Source organism: Miniopterus natalensis, chromosome 3, assembly GCF_054644295.1.
Source record: "Miniopterus natalensis isolate mMinNat1 chromosome 3, mMinNat1.hap1, whole genome shotgun sequence".
Taxonomy (NCBI): Eukaryota; Metazoa; Chordata; class Mammalia; order Chiroptera; family Miniopteridae; genus Miniopterus; species Miniopterus natalensis.
The window spans coordinates 32,931,865-32,952,529 of record NC_142083.1 but is presented as its reverse complement, the minus strand read 5'-3'; the positions used below and the strand labels follow the sequence as shown (position 1 = coordinate 32,952,529).

The following is a 20,665-nucleotide window of genomic DNA, read 5'->3' as shown; positions in this document are numbered from 1 at the left end:
GGTGCTCATCTGGAGCTTGGAGCCCTCCTCCAAGCTCATTCAGGTTAGCAGAATTCAGTTCCTTGCAGTTGTAGAACCAAGGCCCTCGGCTCCTAGAGGTGGCCCGTCTCTGCTGGCAGTTCACGACGTGGCTGCTTCAAGGTCAACAGAAGAGCATCTCTCTTAAGTCCTTCTCTTAGAGGTGTGGTATCTGCCTGTCTCAGTCTCTTCTCTAAACATATCCCTTTGATCCTGTAGATCTTTCATTTTATTCTCTCTCTCTCTCTGATATTAGCTATAAAAATACATTATAAAAGGAGAATTTTTATTTTTTGATAACTTATTGGTTAACTGTCATCCATTAATTATTTACTACATACTCTTACTATCCTTATTTCACAAATTGGGAAATGAGGCCTAGAAATGTTAAAGACCTTCCCTAAATTCATTCAAACAGTATTAGCTAAATGGTAGATCTGCAATTCAAGACAGCTGGGGAGGGGACAATTAGGTAGCCTATGTCCTGCTCACAGGGACCCTGCATGAAGAGCAGCAGCAGGAGTTGGATCTTCTTTGTAGAAGTGGGTATGTGGGTGATGTCAACCTGGGGTTTCCTCTGAAATATGACCAAATCTCACTGGTGCCTGCCATTCAAAAAGGTCTACAGGACAGAGACAATGAGATCACATCTAGTGTGAGGCTCTTGTTAAAATGGAGAGCCTATGAATGCCACACTTTGGAAAGAGGGATTATGAAGGACAAACTGAATGTGTTTTTCCTATGACCTAGATGGAGGAAAAGGGCATGTATCAAATATCACATCTGTGGAGTGCAGGAGTTAGAAGGAATAGCAACTTGATTAGGCTCCAGATGATTCAGAAAGATCCTAGTAAGTATAAATGGTAAACCCCAGCTTACAGTGTGAAATTCAATAGTAATAAATATAAGGTTCTGCCTTTGGACTTGACTTTTTTTTTAATTGTGGTAAAAACACATAAGTTTAGTTTATTTTTCTTTAGTTTGTTTTCTGGACAAGGAAATTCATTGGGAAGAAAAGCACATTTAAAAAAAGATCCTTCTAGCCCTGGCCAATGTGGCTCAGTGGGTTGGAGTGTCGTCGTGTACACCTAAAGGCTAAAGGCTGAGGGTTTGATTCCCAGTCAGAGCACATACCTGGGCTGCACTTCACTCCCGGTCGGGGCATGTTTGGGAGGCAACCGATCGATGTTTCTCTCCCACATCAATGTTTCTCTCTCTTCCTTCCCCAATCTTAAAAAAGAAAAAAAAATCCTTCTAAAGCCTTTCTTTGGAGGAACAAAATTGTTTTGATTAGATTTAAAGGAAGGTCAGGTCAGGAAAAATATTTCTAGACTTAAAATTTTTCATGCAAAATAAAACTAGCTTTATTGAGTCCCAAGGGTGGGGCTGGGGAGGGGAGCATAATTTTAAGGCTTGGCTTTCTTCCTTTATCATCCTTCATGAGCTTCTCATACTTGATCCTAAAATTAAATTGAGGACCAAATGCAAGGCTTAGGTGGGCCACATGAAATCCAATGGGAGATCAAAACTTTCCCTAGGTGCCCAGCTGGCATGGCTCTTTGGTTAGCATCAACCTAGGATCCAGGAGATAGCGATTCAATTCCCGGTCAGGGTGCAGGCCCAGGTTTCGGGCTTGATCCCCAGTCGGGGGCGTGCGGGAGGCAGCCGATCAAGGACTCTCTCATCATCGATGTTTCTCTTTCTCTGAAATCAACAGATATATTTTAAAAAAACAAAAACTTTCCCTAGGTATTTGAAAAGGTACTTATAACAGTAAGATCATTTTTTTCAGCCTCTTTCCTAACAACCCTATGGAAAGGTTCAGGAGCAGCTTAAGTGTTCTCGAACATAAAACCTGAGGAGATTCTACTAAGCTGTTTTCCCTAAGTAAGCTCTCAGTTTAGAATAGTTTTCTCAGATGCTTGGATGTTATTAGGACTGTACATTTTTAGAGACTGTAAATTTTATTTTGTAAATTCATAAACAGACTGCGTAATTCTAATAAAGAAACCTGCCAACCTTTTTTGAACTTGCTCATTAGAAACAAGGAAAATACCTAAGGTTTGAACAGACTGCTTATATAATCTAGATTACCTTTTAAAAGAAAAGTGGTATTTTTTTCCTTTGTACGTCATCAATTAGGTGTTGATGAAACATAATTTTAATTCTGATTTCAATGTCTCTTTCATAAGAGATCTATTTACATTAAACCAAAATGATAGGTAATAAGAATTTCAAGAGAATGAAAAAAAACACCTCTTCTTAATTTAAGGTTTTCCCTCCAAGCCCAGAAACAGGTTTTCTCAGGGGTCAAAGAAAATTGTATATCTTTCTCTTTATGACATTTCTTCTCATCCTGAATTTCATAAAATCACACAACTTTAAATGGTATTAGTTAATTACCTAGTCACTGTTACTTAAAACAATCTAGTTATAGAAAAAAATTTGGAATGTTTTATAAAGGCTGATAAAAATATTACATAGCCGCTAGTGGGATTTTTTTTAACAGCAAATTAATGCTTAAAACTTTAGTTCTATTTATGGCAATGTTTGTGTTCAAAAATTTAAGTATATAAACATTTCAATCCAAAGATATCAGAAAAAAATTACAAAATAAATATGTAAGAAATTTTAGAATTGCATGGGTTCAGATAAACTAATGACTCTTTAATGAATGAGAAAAAAACTTTACTTTATGGAGACAATTCTGTACTAAGTTACCCTTAACATAGAATTTTTAATGGTTTAAAATTTTACGGTGGTCTATTTTAAACACTAAATATAAGAGTTTTGATAGTTTGCTACATGATACTTATTAAAATAAAGTCTGTTAAGGGTATTGGCCTTGACTGCAAATTACTCAACTTTTATAAAAACTAAAAATATCCTTTCTATACCCTGAAAAAAAGTATATTTTTAAATCTACCTTTATGGATTTCAGAGAGGAAGGAAGAGGGAGAGAGAGACACAGCATCAATCAGCTGCCTCCTGCACACCCCATACTGGGGATCGAGCCCAAACCCGGCATGTGCCCTGACCAGGAATCGAACTGAGACCTCCCGGATCCCAGGTTGATGCTCAACCACTGAGCCACGCCCGGCCAGGCTCAAAAGATTTGAATTATTACTCGTTTATTTATTTAAAGTTTGAAACTTTATCATTACCACAATAAAAATTCTAATGAAGAGTTCTTGTTATTTAATTTTAATTTTCCAGTATTTTAGAAGAAAACTGTGGCTTAAGTGCAAAATGTTTTTGCTATTAGTTTCTTTACATTATATCATGTATCATGGTAATAAACATTTCTTACTCAACTTTGTGTTACAAGAACATTAAACAATGTTTAAAAATTAGAGTAGAAAAAAATACTACTGCATATAATATCTATTGCACTTGTAATATTTCAATATAAAAGCAGACAATTAAGTTTAGATCACTGATGAATCAATTGTTCTTTGTGGCTTATTTCCTTTTCCAAAATTATGGCCTGTGCATCTAATTTGAGGTAAAGTAGTTGAAAATGTAATAATTATATTTTATGTATTCCTATTAAAAGCAGAATATGACTGTGAAAAATCGAAACCAATAAAAACAATGTGAATTATGTCAAAATATTTTAAAATAAACTATGAATAAAGGGAACACTGAGGCTTGTCTTAAAGAAGCTGTCATTCTTTTTAAGATTACAACACACATACAATAAATGAATTTTATCAAAATACAGCACATTTCTTCTACCATATCCATAAAAATCAATTCCTATGTAAATAGTACTGAAAATCAACTAAAATGAGTTAAAATTTACAAAGAGTTGTTAAAGGGTTTCAATCAATATTATTAAAACTATACAGTACAATAATCAATTGATAATATCTTGAGAGAAGTGCAATATTTGAGTTCACATCTTTTTAAAAGTACTACCTATTTACTCTATGAAGAAAGGAATGAGTCTAACTCACTTTTGCAAAAATGTTGACTGCTGTTTTTGCTAGTCCTATAAAAGTCTTAACTAAAACAAGATTGAAGAACAAAGGATAACAGATTAAAAATTCCAAAATTATATTTCTTAGTGATTAAAAATGAATTGCAGTAAGTGAGTATTGCTCTAATGAAAGGCTCTAGACCAGCCTCAACTAGAAACAGTTATTGGTCTTCTATGGCACTTTTTTATGGTCCAAATAACCATGCATTTATTCTTACCATTGCATGTTACTCAAATTTTATTTGATTACATAGACAGAATAAAAACAAAATTTTGTTTGGATAAACAAAATTAATAAACCTCTACCCAATATTTCTTAACACTAATGAGAACAAAGGCAGTTGGTGGTAAAACACTATTACACTGATACACTTAGAAACCCTTTAAAGACTCTGAAGTGTCAAGTTCACATTTAATGTTACCTGTAGGAACAGCCCTTTATTTGAACACCTTTACACACTGGTAGGCCCAAGGACCCATCCTTTTGCTCTACAACTCCCCACAGCAATTCTCTATCACTGTGCCAGTTTCACAAACTTGCTTTGGTTTCCTAGCTCCATGCGTACTGTTTCCTTTTACTTTACCAAGGCAATGTGAGGCCAAACAAAATCCAGAGGCTTTCCCAAACCTTCCTACGTTTTGTGTCATAGCAACACAATCTTAAAACTGGCCATTTCAGTTTCATTTGCTTCTTACAATAAAAATTATAAATTAAGATTAAAATGGAGAAGTAATTATAAAACAAATAGCAAGTATCACCATTTGCAAAAAAAAAAATCAAGGGATTTCCATATCACAGAAAAAGCATGGACATACATCTACAGTAGAGTTAAAAACTTCCTGTGACTAAAAAATTAGAAATCGAATCACCAATAGCAAATTTACAGTTAATGGCTATGACAAAAACAAATCCTGTAGAGCTCATAAAATGCAATTATCGTCTTTTTTATTTTTTAAAAAGACATTACATTTTTATTGCATTATTCTATTAATAAAAACACAGGAACAGATAACTGCTTTTTCATTCTTTGCTTCGATTTTTATGGGAACTAACTCAATCAGGCCTTGGAAAGCGAACCCACCAGCACCACCTTCGCCTGCTCACTCTTCGACTCAATATGCACATAGCAAAAGCCAACACTTCAAATCTCTTGCCCACGTTAAAAAAAAAAAATAGTAGTTTCAGCAGAAAAACATTAATATCAGTTGAATAAAAATAAGGGCATAAAAGCTGAGACAGACAGCTCTGCCATCCGTCTCGGGGCTACAATCAAGGCTAACAAGAGCCTTGCACAGAGTTCAGTCGTGTGTATGAAATCCAAAAATAAACCTACAATCTATACAAAAACAACATGTTTGTTTTTGTAACCTTTGATTGCTGTTTTTAAAAAACCTAACAAGAATTTTTATATGGTTTGAATTCAACGTTCTTCCCTACATACTGTACAGTGGTTCTTTCCCTCGAGCCACAAGTTCCATCATTTCATTAATGTACAAATCTGAACATAACTTTCTGAGTTCTTCTTTATATAGAAAAATAGTCAAAATATTAATTTCCCCTGCAAGTATCTTCCAATAAATCTTGCTGTCTTCCCCCCTTTTTGTTGTCCACAGTTCTTATGAGGAAACCTCTCGTAAGATGATGAGTTCTACTGTGTTCTGGAAAGTTTTTAGCAAGGACACTGCTTGTCCATGTTCAATATTGATAAAACTGTAGCCATTAGCCTAGAAGAAAGAAGAAAAATATTTTAAGAAAAAACATTTCGTAGTAATTTATTTGCATTGGTGCATTTAAATTTCTGCCAAGTGGTAAAACCTCACAGAAAACAAGAATGATTTTGGCAATTGAAAACAACATCTAGACTCCTGGGCCCTAAAAGAGAATCTCTGAAGCTGGGACCCAGGAACCTATATTTTCAGATGATTCCTCTGTAGCAGCCAACGCCAGGAAGTACTTGTCAAAGACACAGTGCTGTCAGACATGGTGCTGTGTGTATGCACTACCGTGTAACTGAAGTCATCAAGGTGCAGGGGTAACAGATCAGGAACAGTACACCTCTTATAATTTAGGCTAAAATATTTGAAGTCTTACTACATCAGACACACAGTTCTAAGTGCTTCTGTAAATTAACTGCTTCAAAACTCTCGTAACACAAAGAAGACTCTTTCATCACCGTATTTTAGAGAAGTTAACATTCCTAAACTTAAAAAAAAAATGCTAAAATATATCAAACATGTATTAAAAAATATCAGTATGATTTTCCAGAGTACAAGGTAGAAATTATTTAAATTATGAAAACACTAGAGAGTAGCCTATAAGAAATACCACTTTTTTCATCCACAAATATTTAAAGATAAACTTCATAAAATGCTTATTTTCAAATATGGCATTTAATACTTTCTTGATGAGGAGGCAGATTAATCACAAAATGAAAAATAAAGAAAATAATAAAAAGATGTATTTTAGTTACCTGAATAATTTTATCCCCTGGTTGCAATAATTTTGATGCTGGTCCTTCAGGCTGTACCCTTGTTACAAATATGCCCTTTAGTAATAACAACAAAAAATTACTTAATGGGAAACAGTATACATAAATAACAGAGTACCAAGAAGCACGCTTTCCTTCTCAACATGCAAATATTTTAATCGTCATACAGGTTTTCTCCTTGTCTTCTCTGAAAACATTGTGACAACTAACCCTATCATTTTTGCCTCTGGTAATTCTGACGTTAGCAAACTGATTTGTGTTAAAGTAATTAAGTTACTTGTATACATGTACAGAAAAATAATAACAAAGTTAAAAATCACTTCACAATATGAGGCACATTTGAAATTTTTGGTGTAAATTTTATTCCTCCAACGATTAAACTGATCACATTTCAAAACAAAAAGCTGAACACAGAAAAAAAATCAAAAGGTGATGTCTATCTAGATTTATATAAATATCTGTTAGATTTTTAACTTAGGTATAAGAGGTATTAAATTAGTGAGTAAAACTTTATGGTTATTTCAAAGGATATATAAACATAACTCACATCATCGTCAGGTCTGAATGGGTTTCCTCTTCCACCAACACCTCCTGATATGCTAAATCCAAGTTCTGGATCCTTTTCAATTCTCACTCGAATCTGAGATTTGAAAATAAATCTTTATTACTATCACAGAACAAGTTGCAACACAATAACATCCATAGTTAAATATTGGTAAATTAAGTTCAAACAAACATAACTATGTAAGGATTCATCTAAAACAAATACTTGGGAAGATGAAATGAAACTAGGACATGGAATATTATGTTAATGAGTTAGTGAGTTAACAGCACAGCTAGGATTTAAAGCAAAGCTCATAACTTAATCTATCGCTGTTTTATAATAGGCAACCAACTAATGTTGACCCTATTGTATTTTTTTAGACATTGTGGATTTTAAAGACATACAGCATAAACATAAAACATGTACTTCATTATTAGTTTCTATTTGTGAAACATCTACATTCCATGGTATCTCTGTCTACTGGGGGTTTCATAGATCCAAAATGAATAAAGCATTTGTTCTCTACCTAAGTTTCTAATAATATCATTTTATCAATAAACTATCAAAATATATGACTAGCAACTTTTTAAAAAAGTACTTTGTAAGATTTAATTCTCAAAGTAGCTTAGAGAGTATAGTCAAGTTTCAAAAGCTGAGTGTCAAATAACAATAGCAAACCACACATGCCAATTCAAGTTTAATGGTCTGCTATTCATATTCCTGAAGAAGGTCTGATTACCAGAGTATCATCAACGAGTTTGGGAAAAAGAACCACCTTAGGAAAAAAAAATCATGTCTAAAATACTACATCCTTTGTCAATTAATGAGAAGGGGGTGTCATAAAGTAAAAATAAACCACAAAGTTTAACACCTTCTAACACCTTCTTAACAGAAAATCAAACCTTGAAACGCAAAATGGAAAAAAAAACACCTATGTTAAAATTCTATATGCGTTTATTGCTAATAATAAATAGCCTATAAAATACATTAAGACTTTGTCTCACATTTCAAACATTCTTGAATCTTCTTACCTCTCGCCTTGCCAGCTCATGGCCTTGTCTAGGAGAACAATGGGGCTGTGTATGTGGAGGCTGGTGGGCCACTTTCAGCATCAAGTAATCAATTAGCTGTTCTCTAGAGGGATGCCTTGCCACAGGTGCCTGAGGAAGGGGGTGATGGATTTGACTATAATTTGCCTGAGGCCTGAGAGGCTGGCCCATCTGTCCATTACTCAAAGGCATCTAAGAAAAACATGAAGTGTCTTAAAATGACCAATAATGATGTCTTATTACAAATACTTGGATTTTCTTCTTGGAGCATTTCAAAAGCACTAGAGTTTAACATTCTAAATCACACAGAGTCATGCCACTTACACTATCTTTTCTAATTTTACACTTTTAAAAGATAAAAGCCATTAATATTTTAATTCTAAACTTGGCTGAGGGCTTGATGATAGACTGACCCTTCAAAGGTTTCCAATGAAAGTAAATAATATCTACATCTAAAATTATTTGCTTTTCTGTCTGATACAAATGCACCTATTCTCATATAACCAAATGTTAAAATGGTAAACAGTATGCTGAAAAATTTAATGAGAAGCCCATTAAAAGGGTATCTTTTCTTAACTATATTTAACCTCTCACATTCACACAAAAGATGCATTTGCTGTTTTTCTTTAAAACAAAAGTAATTTTTGGTAGAATATTTTCCTAATCCAACAATATCTTCTCTACCTTTATTCCTTTCTTTCCAGGATTAACAAGCCAGTTCAGCTAGAACGCTGGTTTACTGCTTATGTGTGTATCAGCAATTTTTACATTCTCTAAATATTAATTCCATTGAATATTAACCACAAAAATTAAGTTTGACTTTCTATTTTACTTTTTACAAGCCAAACAAAAAACTTGAAATTATTTTGTTGTTTTTAAAGAATTATCCTTATACTAATGCCTCTCATTTTGGGGGGATTGAATCTGAACTTCAGACTTAAAATCACCTTTGTAGAAATGTGGCCAATAGCTTATTTTGTTATTGAGGAATATATCTGGTAAATAAGGTTACTTTTGTATTCTAAATATTCGCATATGAAGAGATTTTTGATTGGAAGAGGAAATAAATATGTTTAAGCTACTCAATCATTTAAAACATCACTGTTGATTATTAATAAAAGGTGACTTCATCTACAAGGAAATCATGGAAAAATTGTAAGGGAAATATTTGAACGCCACTTCCGTAAAATTCTCCAAAAGTAGAAAATTTGGAGATGCTTTGTGAACCTTGCTGAAGGATACAAATAAGTTTGTCTTTGGTGAAGAAAATTTCTACTTTTTAAAATAGTCCTCTTTTTTCACTGTGTTATACTTGAGAGCTAGTTAATTCTGAAGCATGGAAACATATGTGGGTGTTTTATGACATGACATTTGCACACAGATGTTATTACTCCCTGAAAAATCTTTTACTGGGTATTCACCACTCGATCACTATATATTTGAAGCAATTAATCTGCCCAGGAGTACACAAGTGCTTGTGTTGTTATTTTATGACTTACACACAACTCTGCAGACAGAACTTGCTTTTCTCCATGTTTACATCATTTTTTTCCTATGTGCAGATTCAATACTTTTCTCATGGGGAGAATTCTCCAGACAATAATTACTTCTGACCCATTCTTAAGACTCCCTGACACCTACATACTTGTTAGTACCTGACATTCAGTGTTAAACATACCCATGTAATATATTAAGCTATGATACACAGATGGCTCAGACAATAAAAAGCATAAAACAAACTCAGTAATGTACACCATAAAGTGGATGTTAAAAAAAAGAAATTGGATAACAGGGCTCAACTAAAAGTAAAACAAAAAAATGATGAATACATACATATGAGTTTACATGTTACGTGGCTGGGTTCCTCCTCTCAAGAACAATGTAAAAGTTTATATGACATATAACTATGTTTCATAGTTATATCTGGTTATACTAAGATATGGAATTAGTTAAGAGAAAGAACAACAGAAGAGAGTACTAAAGAAAAGAATTATCTGTCATTGGTGACAGAAAAGTAAACTCTCTAAATGAGTGACCCCTTTAGCTACAAAAGTAGTAAGAATACAACCATTATATATTTTACCATATACAAAAAAGTCTTTCTAATTATATTTTTACTCTTAAATGCCTTTAGTAACAGTAAAACATCCTCAAATGAAGAATTTAAGATAGTTTCATGTTTAGCTCTCCAAGTAGGTTTACTGAGAATGCCAAAATCCTTTTGACTCAAATGATCCCTCAAATCAAATTCTTCTGATAAAATAAGTAGGTGGCACTATACGAATGCAAAAAAAAAAAGATTCTCCAGTGTGGAAAAAAACAGTGGAATAAACTGAAAAATAGCAGAATGTAATTCTATTTCTCAATTAATTTAAAAATAAATCCCTACTAAGCAAAGGGGGAAAGTTCTCAAACAAGTATTTTCAGTGTTAAAGCATCTATGATATTTCTAGTTCAAAAGCCACAAAACATAATAAGCTCACAGATAGCACTTCACTTATTTCCTGAGCACCTACTTTCAGGCTGTCTGGAGGAACATCTTTGTGACTAAGTGTAGCTGACGAGTAGCTGTGCTGTCCTGAAATGAACATACCATCTTGACAAGGATCTCCTGGACATGATGTCTGGGGATGCTTCAAATTAGGGGGAAATAAAAAGTAAACAATGATCTTTCAGATGTGCAACCAAAATGATGATGACATTTGAGAGATGAGGAAAAAAAGGCTATACAAAGATGAAGAACCAAATAAAACATTACCTTCACAACCGCCATAATCTTAGTAGCTTCATGACTGGTATTAACTAACTTATCATAGTAATCATTTCTCAATACATACACATATCAAATCATCATGATGGACACCTTGGACTAATACAGTGTTATGTCAATTTATATATGAATAAAACTGGGGGGAAATAGCACTTTTAGCAGTCTTCTAAAGTTAATGACAAAACGTTTGTTCTTGTAATGTGTGAAAAGTATGTACAGATACATACTGTTAAGCTGTTTCTTTATAATGCTTTTAGTTTTATTTACAATAATACCTAGCTTTGAATACCTTGAGCTAACATTCTTAATCCAATTTAAGAGTCCCAAATTTTAAGAGCAATTAAAATTGTTGAGAGCGATAAAACGTTTCTTAGTAAAAAAATTAACTGACGTTCTTTTAACAGCACGTATCACAGAGGATTTTCTTTTAAATGATGAGCAGTACCAATAAACACACAGTCATAGAAGACTTACTTTAGCTTAACTCTATCATACTAATATTAGCTCCATATTTTCAAAAGCACTGGTCTGGTGAAATGCTTTTAAAATGAACTAACCAGAATTCCTATTTTTGTATGTTAAATAATATGCTTATACTATATTTTCAAAAGCACTGGTTTGGTGAAATACTTTTAAAATGAACTAACCAGAATTTCTATTTTGTTATGTTAAATAATATGCTTATATTATAGGTGATCTCACTGATAGTTTTAGATTAAAAAAAGACTCAATTTCATTATCTCTGAACATTTCTTATGAATATGCTGGGATGCAAGATAGCTAAAAATTTCATTTTAATTTAGTTCTAAACACACTTAGCTACATTTTAGAAAACTACAAAGATTGTGTTTAATCGCACCATTGTTACTTTCAAAACAGTACATGGCTAGCAACGTAAGTAAATTACATCAGCATGTTGAAAAATAATCCGAAATCTACTTCATTATGATATGTCACAGGGTACATATAAACCTAAGGGCTTATAATGTAATCTTAGAAACTGTGTCTGCAACAGATCTATTACATACAGTTAGTTGCTAGTTCAAACCATGGCTTAGCATTTTTAGATGTGGTTTGGTCAAATTTTGTGTATATTCAACGAAAACTTTATTTTCCTTCTCTGTTTTTCAGATGTGCTTTCAGAATGCAAAAAAATCAACTTAGTTCATAGCCTGAAGTTTAAACTCATGCCCAAATGTGCAACTACGTTTATCTAATCTTTAAAAGAACAAGTATATTATGAATGAGAAAGTAAAATGCAACAGATTCAAAGGCTCTGAATTTAAGAAGAACAAGCGAAAAGTATTACTGTGTAAGAATTTACAGAACAATTGTTCCAGATGGCTCTACGATTACCCCCGAAGTAATAAAAGCCCCTGGTCTTCACTCTGTGGCTTCAGTTGGAATCGTGCCAAAAATGCAGAGATAATAGCCACCACCCTTCTCTCTCTCCGTTTCAATCTGATCAGTTACAAAATGATAGCTGCCACCACAACACAACAATAGAAACCAAGTGGTGGCAGGTGACAGAAGGCAGAGCAAGATGGGTGATAAACAGCCAGAGCAAAGCAAACCCCGGAGACTGCTCCTAACCTAGGAAACAACAGAGCAAAGCAAGGAGAGTGTATTAAGAGGGTAGGGGGTAGGGGTGGGGAGAGCGGGTGCTCAGGAAAAAGCAAAGGACCCAGAAGTAAGCAGAGTCAATATGCAAATAAAATAGGAGGGAATAAAGTAAGGTTATAAGGGGAAAGAGGTATTTTCAGGAAGGAAGGGCAGCGGCTATGCTACTACATCATCAAGTTGTTATGAGGAGAAAACCTTACAGCAGAGACATGCCAGAGCTGCTCTGTTCTTTCTCCCTCTCTGCCGTTACACTCTATCCTGAACTTTCACTGAAAGAATAAATCTTTCGTCCTCACCACTAATGACTTTGGCCAAAATGTGGGTCAATAAAGAATTTGGGTTTTCCTTTTTCATTGTTATTACAATTTCTCCAGCCTCACATTTAATCATATTTAGTGAATTATGATTAAACTTAGTTCCACTTAGTTCTTAGTGCTTTTTATTGGCCAATACTCAATCACTAAGGTGAAAATTACTTTTCGCCACAACTCCTCTGTGGATTACACATGGCACAGCTTAAAACCTTGAGTTTAGGGAGAGCAAGCTAATTTTAAGTGAAAGAGAGAAAGTACTGCAAAAAATAATTTTTATAAACCTCTCAGTTATTTCTGTTGCTTACCCCTTTTTACATAAAAAAGAGTTGACTATATCCTCAGTTATGACCACAAAAACTTAAGAGATAAAGACTAAATCAGCTTTGCAGAGTTTTAGCACTAAGCCATGGTGGAACTGGGAGATAACAAGATACCTAACCCACAGTAAATTTTATTTTCTAGAAACATTAAAATGTGGGGTTTATTTCTCGTCTATGCACTAAAAGCACTGGTCTACTACAGGTACTCACTCGAAATATGTGCCCACCAGAACCTCTTCCGTCTGCAATACTCAAGGCAAGACTGCCTTGGCTGCCATGCAGATCCCTAGAGCTGCCATAGTGAAAGTTGCTTACAGCAGTAAAATTGGAATTAAAGGACCTTGACAGCAAGCTCTGAATAAAGAGGGGATAGATTTGACAGATTAATGGAGCATGCAAAATTCAAAAGACATGTTACGTACACAGATGCACTTATAAGTAAGCCCAATACCACACAGAAATTTCATGCAACATGAAATTTTCAGTACCACTGAAACTGGCACTTATATTTACCATATAGTTACATGAAAACATACATATACACACAAATTACATATAATCCAACCATTCAAGTTTAAATACCAAAGAAAGTACATACAGATGTTTTTGTGCTATTATTTTCTTTACTTCTAACATATCTTATTAGAAGTTCATCAGAAAATAGGAATTGATGTCATACCCAGATGTATCTGTACATATACAGTTAAACATGGGACACAAACTAATTCCTCTATAAAGACAAATTTTACCAACAACCAGCTATTTCTAAGTCAAAATGGATTTCTAGAGAGTCTGCTTCATTTTATAGAAATTGTCTTATTATTGAATAAATGCAGAGTTTAAATACATAATATAACACAAAATATATATGGCAAAACAAACCAGGCTCTTGGCCATTGCAATTTCTAAAAATTATCTTCCACATTTAGAAAAATGTCTTACATTAGGGAAAAGTTTAACATAAACATAGAGTTTTAGGACATAATACTTAAAAGGCTCCCACTACTCTATAATTAGGATAAACACAAAAACTAAAAAGAGCACATATAAAAACTTTCTCCCATTCAAATAAACAGATATGAAAGATTATTATATTTTAGGAGTTAGTGCTTTTTGCTGCTTAAACCTGAAGAACCACTGATAGAATTCGTCCAAACACTGAGTTTATATAAATGTTGGATCACTAATCCTAGAGCTGCTGAAAAATGTAGCTCAGTAAATGCACTGCCTAATTACCCCTGCTGCTTTACTCCCAGAGTTGCTAACTGCTGTTCTCTCACGTACATGCTTTCAGTCATGTCCCTGAATATCCAGGGGGTGATGGTCAAATGGAGAGAAACCACATTTTGAGCATGGTTTGTAATTAAGAAATATGGAAATGCCATAACAAGTATTTCTATGTTACTGTTAGGGAATATATAGCTTCTCCAGATTATGAAGTTGATGTCTACTATTAAGAAACAATATGACATTCCAGAATGAAATGGATCTATAAAATTGCAAAGTATACTTTTAGTTATTTTGTGCATTTTAAGGTAACGACTAAAGAAAAAGCTAAACTTAATAGCTAGGCCTGCACTTTTCCAAACCATTTACAGATAAATAAGGATTTGGCAGAGGCAATTTAGAGGTTCCATAAATATGATTAGAATGTAAAAATAAAGAAATTATACACAATTACATACACACATTTTGTTTTAAACTGTTGACTTGAGTGGACTGACTGACCCTGTTTAAGGATATGCAGATCTGAAACAAAGCCTATTCTGTCATCTTTGAACATATATGACATTTTGTAAATATTTCACTGAATAAGAAGGCTTGTGCGCAGAACAGGTCTGGTTTTAATCCAGGCTTGTGCTCAGGCATCCATATAAAACTGCACTCCATCACATCAAAATACTGAGCAAAGCTCAATTAAGTGCTGAGCAAATGTCCTGCTGATTACCTGCAAACAGCTGCATAATAGCAAGTGAACATGAAAATGATCATGTTGTGTTAATCTTTAATCATATCTAGTTGAATGCTACTTATTTGAGTTTTTTAAATATAATAATATTAGCAAATGCTGACATTAGTAATAATTCAACTTTGAAATAAAGAATTTTATTCATTTTCAATGTTGTTAAGCTTTATTTGTAATAAGTCTTGAGATTTTTGAGGTGAAATCTATTTTATATGTTTGGATTCCAGGTACTTTGTTGGGGTGGGAGGGGTGTTACTACCACAAGGTTACAAAACCAAGTAAGGGTAAATAACTTATCTATTTCTGTATTATTAATAAACTCCTAGCAGGGCAAAGTAGCAACTTTTGATTTGGGGACCTATCCCTAGGGGTAGGAAAGGCACTGTGAAATCCCCTGAAGAAACTTCTCAAATGTCCACTATGCCATCAGAATTATGTTTGGGGGAGGAAGGGGGGATTACAGAGGAGCAAACAGAGATGTTTCATTGCCCTCCACCCTTGTCAATCAATGCTTTCAGGTTTGGAGTCTAAATCACGTTACCCTGTGCATTTCCTAGTTTCAATGGACAAATTCTCATTTCTTTCCTTTTTTTTTTTTTAAATATATCTTTATTGATTTCAGAGAGAGGAAGGGAGAGGGAGAGAGAGAAATAGAAACATCAGTGATGAGAGAGTCATTGATCAGCTGCAGCCCACAACCTGGGCATGTGTCCTGACTGGGAATCGAACCCCGATCGCCTGGATCCTAGGTCGACGCTTAATCACTGAGCCACACCCGGCCGGGCCAAATTCTCATTTCTAAATTACCAGTGGGCACAACTGAGACACTACTCTCATGTACTCTCCAAGCAACTGTATTGCAAATTTCCATAAAAAGCAGAGAGGCCCAATGAACAATGAGGTGGCTGCTACTTGCTTCCATCTACTAAAGTCCAGGCACATCTCTGTCAGACCGGAAAATAATGGAAGAATAGCCACCTGAGATATCAACTAATATTAACAATAATATAATATAGTATAGTATAATAAACTTGTCTCTTCCTCCAAATCTGATGTTCCTCCTCTATGTCCAGTAGTAGTTAAGGGCATTCCCAACAACCTGGTATTCAAGGCACCAAACTCAAGCTTCATCTCCTGATTCAACGACTGATCACAGGAATATTCCAATCAGAAGTAAATTCTTATACAGTCTATTTCAGAACTGCCTCTTAAATTCATTCCTTTGTCTCAATTCCACTGATACATTCTCATTTATTTTCTGGACCACCAGATAGCCTCATAACTCAATCAATTTAACTATATAGCCTCATCCACCTCAAATCCAGTTCCATACTATCACCAGAAGTTTATTTATAAAACAGCTATATTATTCCTCTGCTTAAGAAATTTCCAAATTCCTTAGAAAAAGCACACAAGTTCAAAAAGCCTCAATAGTATGTACAAAGTTATAGCTGAAACCAAATAACTAGATGAGAATGAATTTGCCTAACATTTATAGATGGCTCAGTTACTTAAAGTTGGGAACATAGCATTGCATAGAGCTAACAATTACAGGCAGAGGTTCAATGTGCACTGATATAAGGTACTAACTATATTTTAGGAATTTATTTCTGAAAAATTCAACTTAAGGAATTTTTTAAAATGACTAATTGAGGTTGTATATTTTTAGAAGCTTTATCCTGTATTTAGTAAACAGAGGTAAGATCATTCTTGGGTAAAATCCACTGAGAGGTATAAAGCAAAATCTTAAAAAAAGAATATGCCTTGTACACCTGGGCCACAGAACTATGGCACTAATATATCAGTTTTGCAGGATATTCTGAAAATTTTAATTCCTTTCAAAAAAACAAATATCTACATACTATAGTTGAGCCAGACAAGTGAGTTTAAATAGGTCAGAAATATAGTTTGGAAAAGAGTAAATGCCATGCTGGAAGCTATCTGTGTCAGTGACAGTGTTAGTCATATAACTGGGAAAAAATCTTAGATGAAATAGTTACATTTACAGTACATTTGTTTTCTGTTAACTATTATAAACTGCTTACTTGTATTCATATTTACATAATCAACATTAATAGATGATAAGAGGTAAGAAAATGCTAAACAGAGGTACAGATGTATATATATGTATTATTCATAGCATGTGCAGCCCAATCTAAAAGAAACACACATAAATATATAAAATTAAGGTGAGCCCATTAGAAAATACTGGGGAGCAAGAGAAGGGAATGAAGCCTATACTACCATCTCAACTGTTTTGAATCTGACCAAGTCTGAACTTGGAACTCTACTGTCAGTACCAAGGAAAAACTAGAAGTATACAGAATATCCCCCCAAAATTTATACACACTTTAACAGCTGATAGCTCAATTTTGAAAATGAAATGTATTTTTAATAAACACTGCCTTTATAATTATTCAAAGTGTGTGTATACATTTTTTGGGGACACCCTATATATTCAATAATTCAGTGTATCTTGTTTCACCTTGTTCAAAAAAGAATGCCAAAATTTTTAAGGAAAATCAGTAAATTCATAAGGAGAATGAAAAATTCAAGCTTAATTACCTTTTCTAACTTTTTGGCCTCGATGTGTCGTAGTACTTGTTCTCGCCAATCATGAGGAACTTTACTTTTCCCTGGAGGATCTAGTAAAGAATGCTCAGAGCCAACCCTTGCATTAGGTCTTTTTGAAGGACTAGTCCGTGAATAACTGAAATCACTAACTGACATAGTTCTCTCTGGTATTTCACTAACAGAGGGCCGGGCGCTCTGAGGCCTAGATGTGTTTGGACCATCAATGCTGTATGTTCGCGCAGAAAGAGGTCTCTGTGACCCTGACATCACTGGGGCAGTTCTTCCCACTGAATGTAAGTCCCTGTATGATAAATAATCTCCTTCAGGGATTTGGGCCCGCCTTGTGGGACCTGGCTCACCAAGATTTACAGAGGCTGTGGAGGACACGCTACTTTGTCGTTGAATTGTATTTCGAGTTGCTCCAGGAATGAGCCGGTCATTTGGTGAGATGGCCCACATTTCCCCATGTCTTCCTGGGCCAAGTCTTGGATGTAAATGGTATCCAGTATTAGCACGAACATTGTTATGGTTAGAGAAATTCATATTGCCAGAATGTTTCGCATAACTGTGATTTTCTGTGCTCTCTGATCGAGAAAGGCGCTGAGAAGGAAAACTGATGTGATCCACTTGGGGATTTTGTTTGGAGTGCCACAAAGTGTCCTTGACTGCAGCGCCGCTGCTGTACTGGATATTATATTGTGGAGGACCATATATTTGAGGTGTAGATTGTGGGCCACTTGTTGTGGGACCTCTTATATTTGGCTCTTCAGGATTATGATTTGAATCAAACTTAAAAATTGTCTTTGTACCTGATATTAAATCGGAAGATGAAGAACAACCAGTAAACACCTGCAATGGTTGATCATACAAAAGTGTAGCAGACTTGCTCCTGACTATATTTTTTCCATCAATAGAAGATGTGACTTTAACTGTTGCACCTGGCTGCTGAAGTCCATTATCACTAAGAATGTCATAGATTTTTAGCTCTCCAGTCTCCATATTAGTTATGCTATGAGATTTCACAACAGGCCCAACTGGCCCACTTCTCTGAGGGGAGAGATCTTCAGTGCTCTTGGAAATACCCATATCAACGGAAGAATCAGTGTGATGTGGTTCAGTGCCCCTAGGAGATGGTGGAGTTTCCTCAGAATGTCCATTTACCTTACTTGTGCATTCCAGATTAGGATACTTGTTTCCATTTTCCAAGTGCTCAGCTTGTCCTTTAGCATTAACGCTTATAAAGTCTGTTCCAAGTACTATATCCTGTGTCTTTGATCTTTCCATTCTCTCTGGTTGAAATGTCTCATTAGTTATAAGTTTATTAAGATTCATATTGATACGGTCTAATTTGTGAGATTCATCAGATGTGGCTGTTGAGTCAATACCTTTCTCAATAAAAACTAATCGTTCTTCAATATTCAGATCATATTCAGGTAAGTTGAAATCTTTTTTATCATGAACCTTGAATTTCTCCTCTGTTGAATGGTTTAAAATATCTCCATTTTGTAAAAGGCTGTTAAAATTTTCATCTTCTTGCCTAAAACAAAAATAATTTTATCAAAAACATCATGAAGCTGTTTTCTTACTAAGGGGAGATTTATATTAACTGGAGACAAGTAAAACTGTATTCAAATTTATAATCGATTAATTTTCATCAATACTATAAATCAGTCACAATATGAGCTAAATAAAGAAAAAATGGACTTATTATGTATCCTCTTCTGCTGCGTCTTTTCACACATATGCTAAATATGAAATGCTTGAAAGATGGGATGATACATGGAGAAAGAGCCAATAACTTGAATAGTTGAGTACAGTGCACAGAACATTCTTATAAATAATTCTGAAACCCTATATTATTAGCCAGTTATATTAACCAAATTATTAGATCAAATATATAGATAAGGAAATTATATAAAGAACAACAGCTCTACAAAATATGATTAAAGATCAAAACTGAAATTAAATTTAATCACATTAAGTGTCTATATTGGATGTAGGAAATATTTATAAATGTGATATTCCAAAATTACAGAAAATTTTTTATTTCTGCTTGGTGATATGAAAACATATTTGTGTCCTCAAGTTGTATTTCAAAAAACAGTCATGTTATATTTCAACAAATATTCCTTAATATTAATCTTCCCGTTAGGTGACACATACTATTCATAATTAGAAATACAACACAAAGAGGTATAGCTATATCCCTTTCTCGGCCTTCATTTCATTACATAAAAAACATGACTTAGAAAATTCTAAACTACTTCCCAATATCAGTAAAATTTTATTATTCAACAAATTAATCCTTATCTTAACATCTAAAAGGTTTTAAAGATTAATATATTACCATACTGGGTGGGTCTTAGCCTCAAATTCAGAAAAACAGATGTAAATGATTAATCATTACAACTACATTAACAGCTATAAAATTTTTTGAGATACAGAAGTAATTTTCCTTTTCCAACAATATAAATCAATACATACAAAAATTTGACTTAACTATGCTGCCTGAAGCTTAAGAACAATTTAACTCTAAAAAATATTTAGCAATATCCATACAATAAGCTTTGGGCTCAGTAGTAACCAATTTTTTCTATCAAGCACTCTACATGACAGATTAACATGAAAGTAAAATAGTATAGTCTTACTTTGATAACCAAACTTCTTGAGAGCCCAAATAATAAATTTGTTTTAAACTTCAGCTAAATTCCAACATGTAGGCATTAAGTCTTCTTTCAGAGAGTTTGACCTACAAATTTAAGTCTAAGCCAAAGATACGAGACTAATTAAAAGTATTTAAATAAAACCTTTAATGGCATTGCCCCAAAATAATCTTGCATTTCTAATCCTAAAAATACCAGTTTCAACTTGAATTACTCCAATAGGCTGTTTATGTTGTAATATTTAGAATGATTGCAAAACCGTTCAACGTTTTGATGAAGAGAATTAGAATACATTTAAAGTATTTTCAACCCCCCTTAAAAAACTAATTTAAAATGAAAATGCATGAAAGCTA

General features: G+C 34.0%; 1 protein-coding gene across 9 annotated transcripts in view; it reads right to left on the bottom strand.

Annotated features, from left to right (window-relative positions):
- Positions 1–3,128: 3,128 nt before the first annotated feature.
- The window catches only part of ERBIN (erbb2 interacting protein), a 92,991-nt gene continuing 75,454 nt past the window's right edge, over positions 3,129–20,665 (bottom strand). For 3 of the 9 annotated variants that reach the window (XM_016202654.2, XM_016202653.2, XM_016202655.2), the window contains 6 exons: positions 17,641–19,186; positions 10,599–10,715; positions 8,065–8,274; positions 7,037–7,129; positions 6,472–6,546; positions 3,129–5,725 (listed from right to left, as the gene is read on the bottom strand). In XM_016202654.2, the coding sequence (XP_016058140.2) occupies positions 5,618–5,725; positions 6,472–6,546; positions 7,037–7,129; positions 8,065–8,274; positions 10,599–10,715; positions 17,641–19,186 (2,149 nt within the window). In that variant the 3' untranslated portion in view covers positions 3,129–5,617. Of the gene's footprint in view, positions 5,726–6,471; positions 6,547–7,036; positions 7,130–8,064; positions 8,275–10,598; positions 10,716–13,319; positions 13,464–17,640; positions 19,187–20,665 lie in introns of all 9 variants that reach the window. The other 6 variants (XM_016202658.2, XM_016202660.2, XM_087815395.1 and 3 more) reach the window with 5 other exon arrangements.